General features: G+C 54.3%; 1 protein-coding gene across 1 annotated transcript in view; it reads right to left on the bottom strand.

Annotated features, from left to right (window-relative positions):
- Window positions 1-10,574: 10,574 nt before the first annotated feature.
- The window catches only part of TIMM50 (translocase of inner mitochondrial membrane 50 homolog (S. cerevisiae)), a 58,198-nt gene continuing 52,074 nt past the window's right edge, over window positions 10,575-16,698 (bottom strand). Inside the window, exons 8-10 of the mRNA XM_015418786.1 lie at window positions 14,800-14,956; window positions 12,258-12,364; window positions 10,575-11,084 (exon numbers count right to left, since the gene is read on the bottom strand). Coding sequence (XP_015274272.1) covers window positions 10,983-11,084; window positions 12,258-12,364; window positions 14,800-14,956 — 366 coding nt within the window. The 3' untranslated portion in view covers window positions 10,575-10,982. The remainder of the gene's footprint in view (window positions 11,085-12,257; window positions 12,365-14,799; window positions 14,957-16,698) is intronic.

Here is a 16,698-nt window from a genome sequence, read left to right as displayed (position 1 = left end):
TACCTCACTGGGTGTCTGTCGTGGGGAGGGGAAGGGAAAGGCGATTGCAAGCCGCTCTGAGACTCTGAGTGATGGGCGGGGTATAAATCCAATCTTTTCTTTTTTGGGGGGAGCTTGGGGGGCAGATGGGCTATTGATGAAAATAAATACAAATCACTCGAGGACGGGGGGGGGGCACTCAAATCCAGACGGGCTCAAAACGGTCGGAGTCTTTTAGCGGCACCGAGAAAGATGCAGCCGGGTGCAGACGTAATCCAAGAGGCTCCGATTAACAGAGGGCGTGCTGGGGCTGCTTCGTACTGCAGGGTGCGAGGGGGGGGGGAAGCTGCGTCCTCATATGGGCCTCCTCTGTCCTGAGCTCCTCCTAACACCCTCAACCCGCATGAACCAAGTGACATCCTCAAGGGAACATCTCCAGACTCTGCCGGCAGCGGCGGGCTCCTGCCCAAAGACAACTCTGCATGAATCAGCGTTGAGCGCCAGAAGACCAGCTTGGTGCCCAGATCTAAACCAGGGGGTACTGGGGTGCGTGTGGGGCGATATGAGCCCCATACCCTGTCCCTTAGAATCCACACCGTCTGCTTGCCTCAGCCCTTCGAGCGATGCAAAAACCCCCTCTCTGTGGCTTTCTGGACTTCTGTACCTTTAAAGCATTTTTTAGCTCGCCTTTCCGTGATGTATTTGCTTCACGGGCATGCCAGCTGTCTCCCCAGCTGGGACTCAAAAGCGGCTCACGTCGTTTCCCTCGCTTCCGTTTTATCCTCACGACGGCCCTGTGAGGTAGGTTAGGCCAGCCCAAGGTCACCCAGCAAGCTTCCATGGCAGAGGGAGGATCTGAACGTCTCTCAGTGTTAAGTGGAATCAAGTTGCTTCCGACATAGGGTGACCCTATGAATTCATGTTCTCCGAAACGCCCTGCCGTTAACAGCCCTGCTCGGGTCTTCAGTGATTCTTGTCTTCCCATAACATGACTGTGGTGTCCTCGCTTATAGGGGAAACGGAAACGTCTTCGGACAGCGCTGGCTCTTCGGCTTGGAAGTGGAGGTGAGCACCGCATCCCTAGAGTCGGATTCGGCTGGCTTTCGAGCAAGGGAAACCTTTATAACCTATGTATAGAAACGTGGCAGTTTTCTGCTGCCACCACGAATTAAACATTCCAAATCTCTCTCTTTTGGTAGTATGACCCAGGGTCTGGGCACTTCAGAGGACTACGTGGCCCTGAGGAAGGACTGTACTGAATTCTGGGATACGTTTAAACAAAAACTGATTTATTTGATGAAGAACAAAATAGGTGTCTGGTTATTTTGAACACTTGCTGACGAAAGAAACTTGTAAATATAACTGGCAAAGCTTGGTGCCACAAACAGTCTCTTAAACATCAAACGCCACTCTGACAGGCTAATCTCTTTCTCTCTCATAGCCACACAGGCAAAACTATTTGACTTATTCACACAGAATAAACCATTTGTCCAGCCACACAGGATAGACACATCATGTTTCTTTGGCCATACAGACTTTCTCACAAAACTCTTATAGTCACACAGACTAAACTTGCACACAGACTTTCTTCAACACTCTTCCACACTTGTCTCTCTCCCAACACACACACATACGGATTCCTCAGACACCCCTCCTCCCACCCTCTCAGTCAGCAGCCAATCAAATCACCCTTGTCACCCTCTATCACTCCCCTTACAGAACTGCATTCAAACTAAACACTTAAAGGAGCACACACACCGAAACATGGAATCATGACAATGACCAAAGAGTAAAAAGCCCAGCAGCACCTTTAAGACTAGCAAACTTAATCGTCGCATCAGCTTTCCAGAAAACACAGCTCTCTCCGTCAGACGCATACCGATGATCTGTGCATACTGACAAAGAGATCGGTGTTTCTCGAAAGCTGATGCTACCACAAAGTTTGTCTGTCTTAAAGGTGCTGCTGGGCTTTCTACTATTTTGCAGCAACAGACTAACACGGCTGACTCTTCTGGATCTGTGACCGTAACATGACCAAAGGGCGATAGCCTCCGTTTCATTGTTTTACCTTCAAGGGAGATCTAGAACCCACTGATTTGATTCTTTGGCAGTCCACGGTATCCATAAAACTCTCTTCCGACACCACATTTCAAATGAATCTTCCTGCCAGCTTTCATAACTAGACATGGGGAATACCCTGGCATGAATTATCTTGACCTTGGTCAGCAGTGGCACCTCCTTTACACTTAAGGGTCTTTTTTGGCTCGAGGGCTGCCCTACCTGGTCTCAATCTCCTTCTGAGCTCTTGGTCGCAGTCTCCCTTTTGGTGCCAGTTTGGTGTAGAGGTTAGGAGCGCGGACTCTAATATGGGAGACCCGGGTCTGATTCCCCACTCCTCCACACGCAGCTGCTGGTGTGACCTTGGGTCAGTCACAAGTTCTCTCGAGGACAGTTCTCGAGAGAGAGCTCTCTCGGCCCCACCTACCTTACGGGCAGTGTTCCCTCTAAGATGAGCTAGTGTGAGCTAGCTCACAATTTTTTAGCCTCCAGCTCGCACACTTTTGTCTTCGCTCAGGATGGAAGGCTCCAGAGCAAACTCATTTACGCAGCAGTCGAATGGCCCGCTCACAACTTTAATGCCACTCGCTCACAAAATAGAATTTTTGCTCACAAGACTCCACAGCTTAGAGGGGGCATCGCTCACAGGCAGTGTTCCCTCTAAGCTGAGCTAGTGTGAGCTAGCTCACTATTTTTTAGCCTCCAGCTCACACATTTTTGTCTTCGCTCAGGAAGGATGGCCCCAGAGCAAACTAATTGATGCGGCGGCCAAAATCGCTCGCTCACAACTTTCATGCCAGGAGCTCACATAGTAGGATTTTTGCTCACAAGACTCCACAGCTTAGAGAGACCATTGCTCACAGGGTGCCTGTGGTGGGGAGGGGAAGGGAAAGGAGTTTGTAAGCCGCTCTGAGACTCCTTCGGGGTAGCGAAGGGCGGGGTATAAAGCCAATCTCCTCTTCTTCTTCTTGATGATGGAGCCAAGGAACAGAAAATCTCAAACAATTTCAGTTTCCTCATCGTCCGTCTTAAAAACTGTGTAATTCCCCGGTACCTGTGCGTTTCTGGAGAAGAGCTGCCTTTCTGGATAAGTGGCTTGCTATGCCTGATCTGCCCTCCAACTTAATCCAACCGGAATTCTCGGGATCGGCCGGGTTCTCTTGTAGATACTTGAGCTGTGAATATGGTCAGGATAATACACATGCCCTTTGCACCCAAAAAAGGACAGGAGTCTCGGGGCACCTGGATCCCCGACCATTGCTTATTCTAGCTAAGGGGTCCCCGACTTTCTTTGAGACAGTGTTCCCTCTCAGCTGAGTCAGTGTGAGCTAGCTCACCGTTTTTTTAGCCCCCGGCTCACACGTTTCTGCCTTTGCTCAGGGAGGAGGGCTCCAGAGCCAACTAATTCTGAAGAAGACGGAGTCAGGATTCAAAAGGATCTAGATAGGCTGGAACAGTGGGCGGAGACAAATGAAATCAATTTCAATAGAGAGAAGTGCAAAGTCCTGCACTTAGGTACAAAAAAATCAAAGGCACAGATAGAGAATGGGAGGGACTTGGCTTGACAGCAGCACGTGTGAAAGGGACCTGGGTGTTCTGGTTGATCACGAGCTAAACATGAGCCTGCAGTGCGATGTGGCTGCGAAGAAAGCGAATGCAATCTTAGGATGCATTCACAGAAGCCTTGTGTCCAGATCACGGGAGGTGGTCGTTCCGCTCTATTCTGCTATGGTCGGGCCTCACCTGGAGTCCTGTGTCCGGTTTTGGGCACCCCATTTTAGGAAAGATGTTGATAAGCTCGAGCGTGTCCAGAAGAGGGCAACCGGGATGGTGAGAGGGTTGGAGTCCAAGTCTTAGGAGGAGAGGCTGAAAGAGTTGGGTCTGTTTAGCCTGGGAAAGAGAAGGCTTAGAGGGGACACGATTGCAGTCTTCAAGTATCTGAAGGGCTGTCATGGAGAAGATGGTGCAGATCTCTTCTCTCTTGCTCCAGATTGCAAGACTAGATCTAATGGGTGAAAATCACAAGGGAGTCTATACCGGCTAAATATCAGGAGAAACTTCCTAAATGTGTAAGAGTGGTTAAGCTGTGGACCAGTCTGCCTTGGGAAGTGGTGGAGGCTCCTTCGCTGGACGTTTTCAAGAAGAGCCTGGGCGACCATCTTTTGGGTATGTTGTAGGTATGCAGGGCTATCTTTCGGCTATGCTCCTGCAGAGTGCAGCAGGGGGTTGGACTAGATGACCTGCAAGGTCCCTTCCAACTCTTAACATTCTATGATTCCATGATGCAGCAGCCAAATCGCTCCCTCACCACTTGAATGCCAGTGGCTCGCAAAGTAGAATTTTTGCTCCCAAGACCCCACAGCTTAGAGGGAGCACTGGGCGGGCAACTTTGGAATTTGGACACAGTGTTGTGGGCACACCCGCAAAATGGCCCCCACGGGAGACGGGGAAGTGGGGAAGTGGAACCAACCGTACACACAGAGCAAGCCCAGGTGCCCGGGACAAGAGACGTCATTTTTTAAAAATACACTGGGAAAGAGAGAGAATAAAACCAACCCTGTGGTTATTTTAACCTGTGCCGCCGATCAGATACCCAGTGGCCGACTGCACGGGGACCTCCTTTGGCGCCACCCCTCTCTGAAAGCACTTGGCGGGCGCCAGGAAAGGTGTCGGCAGGTGCCCCGGCGCCCGTGGGCGCCACGTTGGGGAACCCCGTCCTAGCCGATGCTTTCGCAGACTAGAGCCCACTTGGTAAATCCATGCTAGGGAGAAAACGTGGCCGTCTCCTGGGGTTCCCAAAGCCCTCCCGGTTTTTGCTTCGGGTGCGAGAGTTGCCTGTTCTGGAACTGTTACCAGAAACTGCCGCAGTCCTCTAGACTGGGGGGGGGGGGGGGGGGGGGCGTAACAGCCGGCACCCCGCTGGTGGGGGGGGGGGGGGAGAGAGGGAGCAAAAACCGCCAGGCGGGACACAGAACAGCAAGCCGAGGGTGAGGTCATGTCAAAGGGTCCAGGAAACGGATCCATTATTACACACCAAACAGGAAGCAATGAGACAAGACCTTGGCAACAACCGGGAGTTTATTTCGGAGGTGGGGGGGGGAAGGTTGGGAGACAGGCAAGGAGGATTGGATGGATTGTGGGAAAAAGAAAAAACACCATGGGCCAAGCAACCTTTGACCGCGGAGCAAGAGCGCAACCTGCGGGGCACGCTCTGGGCAGAGTTGCCAACCTCCAGGTGGGGGCGGGGTGGAGATCTTCTGGAATTACAACTGATCTCCCGACGGCAGGCATCAGTCCCCTCCCCTGGGGGAAAGGGTTGCTTTGGAGGGTGGACATTATGGGTCTATACCTTTCTGAGGTCCCTCCTCAAACCCCACCCCCAAATCCCTGGGAATTTCCAAACTTGGAGTTGGCAACCTTTGTTCCGGGAGAGCTTCCCACCCTCTCCTGCCAACCTAGCCGTTCGAAAGCAAGAAACTGCAAGGAGATAAATAGGTACCGCTCCGGTGGGAAGGTCTCAGCATTCCGCGCGCCTCGGCGTCTAGTCATACTGGCCCCGTGACCATGGAAAAGTCTTCGGACAGCGCTGGCTCTTCGGCTTGGAAACGGAGATGAGCACCGCAACCCTAGAGTCTGATTCGATTGGCTTTCGAGCAAGGGGAACCTTGGCCTCCCACCCTCACCCTGGCTTGGGGCCAGCGGCTATCTGCACGGCCCGCCACAAACACTTACTTCCTGTTTGCAAACAGAGAAGTTGGGACCCCTTGACCCGATCCCCACACCTGCATCTTACCCCATACGTGCCCAACACCCTGCGGCCCTTTGCGACTGGATTTCACTGTGAGAGACGGCAAAACCCACTTGCAAACGGTCACGAAGGCGCATCGAGAAGTAGACGGAAAGCACATCATTTGGCATGGCTGAGATCACGTCCGGTCCCAGCGATGCCTTTGCAGGTTAACACAACAACAAGTGCCGAAGGGGCTGGGTAGTGCCGGTGGCGGCGGGGGACGGACAGGGACAGGACTTTCTCCCGCAGGAATTGCCGGATGCTTTTCACCATGCTGCTGCTACTGTGGTATTTGCGCCGTCCGCGCCGTCTCAGACGTTAGCGCTGACCTCCAGAGCCCGTCTTAAGACCCAAATATACAGATCCCGGAGCTGCGGTGGCTCAAGTGGTTAAGACGCTGAACTGCAGGCTGTGGAAGGTCGGTCGTTCAGCAGTTCGAGACCCGGGTTGCCGCATGGCGGAGTGAGCTCCCGTCTCTAGTTCCAGCTCCTGCCAACCTAGCAGTTCGAAAGCAAGAAATTGCAAGTAGATAAATAGGTACCGCTTCAGTGGGAAGGGAACAGCGTTCCGTGCGCCTTGGTTTTTAGTCATGCCGGCCACGTGACCACGGAAACGTCTTCGGACAGCGCTGGCTCTTTGGCTTTGAAACGGAGATGAGCACCGCAACCCTAGAGTCAGACTCGACTGGCTTTCGAGCAAGGGAAACCTTTACCTTATACAGATCCCACTAGTAGAAAACACCATCAACGATGGCCAAAACAATACATTAAACAATTATAAAGTTGGTGGTGTTACAACAACCAACATGAGTGCATACTGTAACTATAAGAAGGCATAAGACGCGATATTTCCTCCTTGGAAGGTAAGACATAAAGTCCATGCACTCAGTGTACCTTGATAACTTGATAGGAGGAGTCCACATAGCCATAACTTTACATCTTCTCTTCCGAGGAGGAAATATCGCATCTTATGCCTTATTATAGTTACAGTATGCACTCATGTTGGTTGTTGTGACACCATCAACTTTATAATTGCTTAATATATATATATTGTTTCGGCAATCTTTGATGGTGTTTTCTACTAGTGGGATCTGTATATTTGGGGCTCCTGTGACGCCAGTCTTTCCCCCCTTGTTGTACATCTCAAGACCCGGGCAGAGCTTGGAAGTTGCCCCTCTGCCTTTGGGGATTCAGAATACGTTTTGGGCTGTATTTTTTGGGGGGCTAAGATGCTGAACTGCAGGCTGGAAGGTCGGTAGTTCAGCAGTTTGAGACTCGAGTGCCGCGTGACGGAGGGAGCTCCCGTCTCTGGCCCCAGCTCCTGCCAACCTAGCAGTTCGAAAGCAAGAACATAAGGGACGCCAATGTTGGATCAGGCCAGTGGCCCCTCCAGTCAAACACTCTGTGTCACACAGTGGCCAGAAATACCAGGTGCCATCAGGAGGTCCAGCAGTGGGGCCAGGACACTAGAAGCCCCCCTCCCACTGTTGACCCCCCCAAGCACCAAGAAGACAGAGCATCCTTTGCCCCAGAGTCCCTGTCTATACCTTGTGGCTAAGAGCCACTGATGGACCTCTCCTCCATATGCTTATCTAATTCACTTTTGAAGCCATCTATACTTGTAGCCACCATCACTTCCTGTGGCAGTGAATTCCACGGGTTAATCACTCTTTGAGTGAAGAAGGACTTCCTTTTATCCGTTCTAACGGAAATTGCAAGTAGATAAATAGGTGCCGCTTCGGTGGGAAGGTGACAGCGTTCCGTGCGCCTCGGTGTCTAGTCACGCCAGCCACATGACCACGGAAACGTCTTCGGACAGCGCCGGCTCTTCGGCTTTGAAACGGAGATGAGCGCCGCAACCTTAGAGTCTGATTCGATTGGCTTTCGAGCAAGGGGAACCTTTACCTTAAAGAAGGGAAACCGCCGCTGCCGCAGAACCCGGCGCTTCGAGAGCAACCAGGAGGGATTGCGACATCCTTAAAGGCCCACATCCTGTTTAGAACACAAACACGGCTCTCTTCCCCACCCCCCACCCGTTTATTCCTTTCCTCTTCTCCGCTACGTCCGAGCACCACAAAATGTCTGGCTCAGACAGCCTGGAAATGCATTTTCGTTGGGGAAGGGAGAGTAGAGGAGGACGTTGGGGGGGGGGGGGGAAGTGTGGGAAAGATGTAGATTCAGTTCCTGTCGGGAAGTGTCCTTCCCCCCCCCTTTGCATTCTTTCTAAGAAGAATAAGGTAGGGGAGGAAAGAATGAGCAGCCAGTTAATGCGTCCTGGCTACAGGGGGGGGGGGGAGAAAGGGGTGTGGGTGTAAGGAAAACCAGTGCCCGTGAGTCACCAGGGTTGGTGGTGGAAAAGCGTCGTCAAAGCCCTGAAGGGTTCCGAAGGCAAGAGGCGTTCAGAGGTGGCTTGCCGTTGCCTGCCTCTGCGTAGCAACCTTGGACTTCCTTGGAGGTCTCCCATCCAAGGCTGACCCTGCTTAGCTTCCGAGAACTGATGAGATCGGGCTGGCCTGGGCCATCCAGGTCAGGTCCAGAGACAAACGGAGGGGGTTTGCCGCTGCCTGCCTCTGCGTAGCCATCCTGGGCTTCCTTGGAGGTCTCCCATCCAAGGACTCACCGGGGCCGACCCTGCTTAGCTTCGAAGATCTGACGACATCAGGCTAGCCTGGGCCACCCAGGTGAGGGCAGACGAACCAAGGTGGTTTCCCATTGCCTGCCTCTGCGTAGCAACCCTGGACTTCCTTGGTTGGTCTCCCATCGAAGGACTCACCAGGGCCGACCCTGCTTAGCTTCCGAGAACTGATGAGATCGGGCTGGCCTGGGCCATCCAGGTCTCGGCAAGAGGCGAACAGAAGCGGTTTCCCATTGCCTCTGCACAGCCACCCTCAACTTCCTTGGTGGTCTCCCATCCAAGAAGTAACCAGGGCCGACCTTCCTTAGCTTTTGAGATCTGATGAGATCGGGCCGGCCTGGGCCATCCAGGTCTCGGCAAGAGGCGAACAGAAGCGGTTTCCCATTGCCTCTGCACAGCCACCCTCAACTTCCTTGGTGGTCTCCCATCCAAGAAGTAACCAGGGCCGACCTTCCTTAGCTTTTGAGATCTGATGAGATCGGGCCGGCCTGGGCCATCCAGGCCAGGTCCAGAGACAAACAGAGGTGGTTTGCCATTGCCTGCCTCTGCATAGCAACCCTGGACTTCCTTAGTGGTCTCCCATCTGAATACTAACCCGAACCAACCCTGCTTTGCTGCTGTGATCTGGCAAATTTGGGCTAGCCTGAGCTGTCCAGGTCCAGGAAAGAGACGCTCAGAGGTGGTCTGCCATGGCCTGCCTCTGCAGGGCAACCCTGGACCTCCTCGGTGGTCTCCCACCCAAGCAGCCAAGCTTAGCTTCCGAGATCAGGCGAGCCTGGGCCCCTTGGCGCCTGTTAATTCAGGGAGTTTCCGAGGGCTCCCGAGGAGCAGGAGGCGGAGAGGCTGGGGCGGAACAGAACGTCCAGCACGCAAAGGACGTCACAGCCGCCGTCCGGTTTGCCCTCCGGATAGATACAGGTGTGGTCTATTCCAGCATCCTCCCACAGCGGCTGAACAGTTCCTTTGGAGGGCCAACAACAGGGCAAAGAGGCCGAGGCCTTCATAAGAACATCAGAAGTGGCCTGCTGGGTCAGACCAGTGAGGGTCCATCTAGTCTAGCACCCTGTCTCACACAGGGGCCAGCCAGTCCCTCTGGAGGGCCAACAACCGGGCATAGAGGCCGAGACCTTCCCCTGATAAGAACCTCAGAAGAGCCCTGCTGGGTCAGACCAGTGAGGGTCCATCTAGTCCAGCATCCTCTCTCACACAGGGGTCAACCAGTTCCTCTGGAGGGCCAACAAGGGGCAAGTGGAGGAGTGCCCCTGTAAGCCGCCCTGAGCCCGCTCGCGGGGTAGGGCGGGGTAGAAATACTGAAATAAAATAAATATAAAATAAATATAAATAAACAACAAAGCACAGAGGGGAAGAGCCCTGCTAGATCAGACCAGTGGTCCCTCTAATCCAGCACCCTGTCTCACATAGTGGCCACCCAGTTCCTCTGGAGGGCCAACTACAGGGCAAAGAGGCCGAGGCCTTCCCCTGATGTTGCCTCCAGGCACAACTGCCTCTGAACGAGGAGGTTCCCCTCAGCCACCACGCCTAGTAGCCCCTGATAGACTTCTCCTCCGTGAATCCGTCTAACCCCCCTTTTCAAGCTGTCTATTCCTGTGGCCATCCCTACATCCTCTAGCAGCGAATTCTACATTCAAATCGCTCTCTGGGTAGAGAAGTTACTTCCTTTTCCCCGTCCTGAATCTACTGCCCGTCGGCTTCTAGCATTTCGGGAGAGGGAGAAAAGGTTCTCTTCGTCTGCTCTCTCTCTCCACCCCCGTGTGGCGCTCCCCTGGACAAAGGCTTCTCCTCCTTCCCTTCCACCCCCCCCCCCAGCTGGCCGACTTTCCTGTTGACATCCGACTCTGGACACAGGATGGAAGGCCGGCCCCGCCCCAAAAAGCGGGGGGGGGGGGGGGCGAGGAGCTCTGCTCCACTCCCGGAGGCCCTGGAATCTCCCGCCTTTGCCAAGGCAGCTTTTCACCTCAGACAGTGCAAAGGCCCCCCCTCCGCCGACTCCCCAATTCTGCTGTCCTTCGCTCCACACTGGGAAGCCCCCTCCTCCTCCTCCTCTTCCTCCCCTCCCCTCCCCCGACGGCACGGAAACAGGGGCTGGCTCGCTAGAAAGGTTATCCTTTATTTCAGAGTACACATCCGACATTCGTTCCCGTTCGCGCCGACGGAATGGCAGCCTGGCCCGGCGTCTGAAGGGAGCGTGGCGGTGAAAAGACCCATCTGGGAGCAAACCCACCCCCCCCAATTTCCTCGCCCCGGTTCCCGAGGGGAAGGGGGTCTGACCGGCTATCCTCGGTTCCGCTCTCTCTCGCGGGGCTCTCCCTCCGGAGGGTTCCGAAAAGGGCTCAGGCCCAGACGCGGTTCTCGAGGCCTCGGGAGGGTTGGCTCGGGGGACGCCCCCCTCAAACCTTGGTCCGTCTTTCTCCAGAGGGCCACATCCCCGCCGGGGAAGGGACCGCGGCAGCCCAGGAGTCCATTTTGGCGGATGAGGCTGGACCGGAGGGCGTCCGCCGTCTCACTGCTGCTTGGAGCGGGGCCACAGCCGGCTGGCCAGGGAGCCCAGGAACATCTGCTGCTTCTTGTGCTGGGAGAGGTCCGAGAGACGCCGCTGCTCCTCCTGAGGGAGAGGCACACGGAGAGCCCGGCTTCAACCACGGGGCTCGCTTGGCCCCGGTCCCGCCCCCCTCGCATCCCTCCCGGGGGGGCCACTCTGCACACGCTCAGAGACTCTCCTCCATGCTGAGAAAAGGCATCCAGTTTGGTGTCGTGGTGTCGTGGACTCTAACCTGGGAGAAATGGGTTCGATTCCCCACTCCTCCACTTACAGCTGCTGGATGACCTTGGGCAAGCCCTAGTTCTGATAAGAGCTGTCCTTGGAAAAGAGCCGTTTCTGTCAAGAGCTCTCTCAGCCCCACCTCCCTCACGGGGTGTCTGTTGTGGGGAGGGGAAGGAGATTGTAAGCTGCTCTGAGCCAGTTTGGTGTAGTGGTGAAGTGCACGGACTCTAATCTGGGAGAACCGGGTTTGATTCGCCACTCCTCCACTTGCACCTGCTGATGTGACCTTGGGCAAGCCACAGTTCTGTCAGAGCTGTTCTCTCAAGGGTAGTTCTGGAAAGAGCCCTCTCAGCCCCACCTACCTCACAGGCAGTGTTCCCTCTAAGCTGAGTTAGCGTGAGCCAGCTCACACATTTTTGTCTGAGCTCGGGAAGGAGGGCTCCAGAGCAATGCAGTAGCCAAATCGCTGGCTCACAACTTTAATGCCAGTGGCCCACAAAGTAGACTTTTTGCTCACAAGACTCCACAGCTTAGAGGGAGCATTGTTCACAGGGTGTCTGTTGTGGGGAGGGGAAGGAGATTGTAAGCTGCTCTGAGCCAATTTGGTGTAGTGGTTAGGAGTGGGGACTCTGATCTGGGAGAACCAGGTTTGATTCCCCACTCCTCCTCCACGTGCAGCTGCCGGGGTGACCTTGGGTCAGTCACAAGTTCGCTTGGAACTGTTCTCTCAGGAGCAGTCCTCGAGAGAGAGCTCTCTCAGCCCCACCTGCCTCACAGGGTGTCTGTTGTGGGGAAAGGAGGGAAAGGGATAGGGGACTGTAAGCCGCTCTGAGACTCCTTTGGGTAGCGAAGGGCCATGGGGTATGAATCCAATTCTCTTCTTCTTCTCCTTCTCGGAGCAATGTTATGAGACCCCTTGTGGTGGCCAATGCTTGTGAGTCTGCTCCAACCCGCTCTGCCGCCCCCCCCGAGTCCTGGCCGGAAGGGGGTGTCCGGTCCCCCCCCCCCGCTTACCTCCTCCAGCTGGGACTGCCTGCGCTTGAATGCCTCCAGTGGGTCGTCTTCCATGGAGTAGTTCTCCAGCACCGACCGGACGTCCTCCACCCCGCTCAAGGCAATGGCTGTTGGTGGAAGAGCAGGGGAGGGAGGGTGTTTAGGGGGTGCCAGCTCCGGTTTGGGAAACTCCTGGAGATTTGGAGGGGTGTGTGGAGCCCGAGGAGAGGGAGGGGCTTCGGTGGGGTACCGGGCCACCCTCCAAAGCGGCCGTTCCCCTCCAGACGGACTGATCCCCGCTGCCGGAGATCAGTTGTAAATCCCAGGCGATCTCCAAGATGCGAAACAACAGGGAACCCCCCCCCCCGAGCGTACGCCGTATGCAAGAATATAACCCGCAAAGTGTAGACCGTCAAAAGACACACAGCTATCACAGCAGAAGGGTGACCACCGATTCTATTGTGTCTTCAGTCTATTGCTATTGCTGATGTCCGGCAGGGCTCTGCTGGTAGCAGGAGCTCCTTTGCATATTAGGCCACACCCCCCTAGTGTAGCCAATCCTCCAAGAGCTTACAGCAGCCCCAGTAAGAAGAGCTCTGTAAGCTCTTGGAGGATTGGCTACACTAGGGGGTGTGTGGCCTAATATGCAAAGGAGCTCCTGCTACCAGTAGAGCCGATGTCTACTGCTGACTTGTGAAAGCTGTGTTGCCTTTTGATGGTCTACCCTTGCGTAACAGGTGTGTGTGTGGGGTTTATATTTTCAGGACGCTGTCGTGGCAAGAGAGGGCGACCCCGGTGGCAGGACTGGGGGCATCCAAGCTGTTTCTGCGGCCTGAGTTATGCCAAAAACCCGGGTAGCCCAGATGAGCCCGATCCCGTCAGATCTCGGAAGCTAGGCAGGGTCGACTCCGGCAAGTCCTTGGATGGGAGACCCCCTTGGAATACCAGCAGTCGGGAGCAGTGTTCCCTCTAAGCTGAGTTCGTGTGAGCCAGCTCACAGTTTTTTAGCCTCCGGCACACAGACTTTTGTCTCCGCTCAGGAAGGAGGTGGCTCCAGGGCAGACTAATTGATGCAGGAGCCAAATCGCTCGCTCACAACTTTAATGTCGGTAACTCACAAAAGTAGCATTTTTGCTCACAAGACTCCACAGCTTAGAGGGAGCGTTGGTCGGGAGGTGGGGGGCAGGCTTTATTCAGCCACCTCTCTGAATATCCTCCAGGCCAACCAGTAGGGGTCAGTCACCAGCAACGCTCCCTCTAAGCTGTGGAGTCTTGTGAGCAAAGATTCTACTTTGTGAGCTACTGGCACTAAAGCTGTGCAGCGAGCGATTTGGCTCCTGCATAAACTAGTTTGCTCTGGAGCCCTCCTTCTTGAGCTGAGACAAAAATGTGTGAGTCGGAGGCTAAAAACTGTGAATTAGCTCACACTAACTCAGCTTAGAGGGAACACTGATGTGGCATGATTAGAGTCTCTGACTGGAATCCGGGTTCAAATCCTCCCTCAACAATGAAACTGGATGGATGACGACAGATCAGTCACTCACTCACTCACTCACTCTCTCAGCCTGCCCTACCTTGCAGGGTTGTTTTGAAGGTAAACTGGGCCAACCAGAGCATGCCACCCTGAGCTTCATGGAGGAAGGCTCGCTGGGAGAAATACACATGAGCAATGCTCCCTCTAAGCTGTGGAGTCTTGTGAGCAAAAATTCTACTTTGTGAGCTACTGGCACTAAAGCTGTGCAGCAAGCGATTTGGCTCCTGCATAAACTAGATTGCTCTGGAGCCCTCCCTTCCTGAGCTGAGACAAAAATGTGTGAGCCGGAGGCTAAAACACTGTGAGCTAGCTCACACTGACTCAGCTTAGAGGGAACACTGGTCACCAGAGGTCGCCCTGACTTCCAGGTGAACACGCACTCACACACATGGACATATACAAAATACAGAAAAAGACAAAAAAAAAAGGACAAAAACCCAATACCCACAATACTGTGGGCTTTTGGGCTTAATTTTTTCCTTAATTAATTTTTTTTTTTTGCATTGTGTGTGTGTGTGTCTGGAAGTCATGGCGACCTCCGGCAACTCCTACTGGGGCAACGGAGGATGTTCGGAGAGGTGGCTTGACGGCCTGCCCCTGCCTCCCAAGCCCTGGTATTCCTTGGAGGTCTCCCATCCAAATACTCGCTTGGCTTCCGAGATCTGAGGAGATCGGGCCTGCCTGGGCCATCCAGGTCAGAGGTTTCTGGCTTATCTGACTGTGGAGGAACAAGACGTTACGGAGAACGCTGGCTTCTGTTCTCTCCAGCCCTGTTCTCCCCGCTCAGGGAAGCGTCTCTCCGTTCCCCTTTGACCTCTGAGACCCCACCTGGCGACGAACAATCAAGCTTAAAAAAAAACCCACACCCATAAGGACTAGAGACTTGCTACGTTTAAAAACAGAGAGAGAAAGCCCCCCCGGGAGACACAGAGCTGGGCCGATCGAGGCAGCACGGCCTTCTCGGTAAAACAGCCGGGTTCCACCATGCCTTGGAGGGCTGGCCCCCCCTCCCGCCCCCCATCTCCTTACTCTTCAGAAAGGCGGCGAGGTCAAAGAGCATCCGGTCGTCTGAGTTCCCGTCCCACTTCTGCAGGGCCATGCCGTTGAAGGGCTGCAGGCGGAAGGCCTCTTTCTTGCAGTCCACCACCACCACCTTGGCGGGGTCCCTGTTCAGGCAGGAGATGTCCTAGGAAGAAGGAGGAGGAGGAGGAGGAGAATGCTAAGAGGCATGCGAGAGAAGACCAGGTCATCCAGCAGCTGCAAGTGGAGGAGGAGTGGGGAATCAAACCCAGTTCTCCCAGATTAGAGTCCACGCACTTCTCCACTGCACCAAACTGGCACCACCCGGGCAGAGCTGGTTCTCTCTCCAGCCAACTGAGAGCCGTAGGGGAGATCCATGCAGGGCAACAGAAGCGGATCCCTCGATGGCCACAGTTTTTAGCCTGCTTGTTGGGTTGAATCTTATCTCTAGGGGGCCACGTCACAGGAATCCTCTGGCAAACTTTTTTTGGGGGCCGTCAAATTGCCGCTGACTTATGGCAACATAAGAACATAAGGGAAGCCAATGCTTTAGAGTCCACGCACTTCACCACTGCACCAAACTGGCACCACCCGGGCAGAGCTGGTTCACTCTCCGGCTGACTGAGAGCCGTAGGGGAGATCCATGCAGGGCAATAGAAGCGGATCCCTCAATGGCCACAGTATTTAGCCTGCTTCTTGGGTTGAATCTTATCTCTAAGGGGCCACGTCACAGGAATCCTCTGTCAAACTTTGGGGGGGGGCGTCAAATTGCCGCTGACGTATGGCAACAAAAGAACATAAGGGAAGCCAATGTTGGATCAGGCCAATGGCCCATCCAGTCCAACACCGGGGATCACACAGTGGCCAAAAAAATACCAGGTGCCCTCAGGAGGTCCACCGGTCCCTGTTGCCCCCCCCCCAAGCACCAAGAAGACAGAGCATCCCTTGCCCCAGCCTGTGAGTTCCTATCTATACCTTGTGGCCAATAGCCACTGAGGAACCTCTGCTTCGTATGTTTATCCAGTTCCCTCTTGAAGCTGTCCATGCTTGTAGCCACCACCACCTCCTGTGGCAGTGAATTCCAGGTGCTGATCACTCTTTGGGTGAAGAAGGACTTCCTTTTATCTGTTCTAACCCAACCACTCAGCAATTTCATGGACTGCCCACGAGTTCTTGTATTGCGAGAAAGGGAGAAAAGTCCTTCTTTCTCTACCTGCTCTGCCCCATGCAATCATCTTGTAAACCACGTCACCCCTCAGCCGTCGTTTCTCCAAGCGAAAGAGCCCGGAGCGCTTTAACGTGTCTCCATAGGGAGTGTTCCAACCCTTTTATCATTCTAGTCGCCCTTTTCTGCACTTTCCCCAAGGCTATACAATATCCTTTTTGAGATGTGGTGACCAGAACTGTACACAGTACTCCAAATGAGGTTGCACCATCGATTTATCATTCTAGTCGCCCTTTTCTGCACTTTCCACAATGCTATACGATATCCTTTTTGAGGTGTGGTGACCAGAACTGTACACAGGGCTCCAAATGAGGACGCACCGTCGATTTATACAGGGGCAGGATGATACAAGTTAGGGAAAGGATGAGGACTGCCGATTACAGCGCCGCTGCTGTCGTAGAAGAAGAGCGGCTGAAACGCTCCCCATGGGAGGGGTCGAGAACCCCTTCCCCCTCCCTTCTTCCCCCTACCACCTTTTGCTTAACGCAGGGACACACACACACACACACACACAAAAGAGACCAGACATCAATCAGGACACAGAGCTGGCAAGCGCAGGCCATTGAGAGAAAAGGACACCCTACCGGGTCTGGGGCGGCAGATGGGAGGTGAGGAGAGAGAGGGGAGGGAAGACAGACAGAAGGCTCACAGCAAAGACATCCCAAGCCCTCTATTGTGGAGGG

Source organism: Gekko japonicus, unplaced genomic scaffold (assembly GCF_001447785.1).
Source record: "Gekko japonicus isolate JY-2015 unplaced genomic scaffold, Gekko_japonicus_V1.1 scaffold1198, whole genome shotgun sequence".
NCBI classification, from domain to species: domain Eukaryota; kingdom Metazoa; phylum Chordata; class Lepidosauria; order Squamata; family Gekkonidae; genus Gekko; species Gekko japonicus.
The sequence above is the reverse complement of the archived record's forward strand: the minus strand, read 5'-3'. Positions and strand labels throughout refer to the sequence as shown.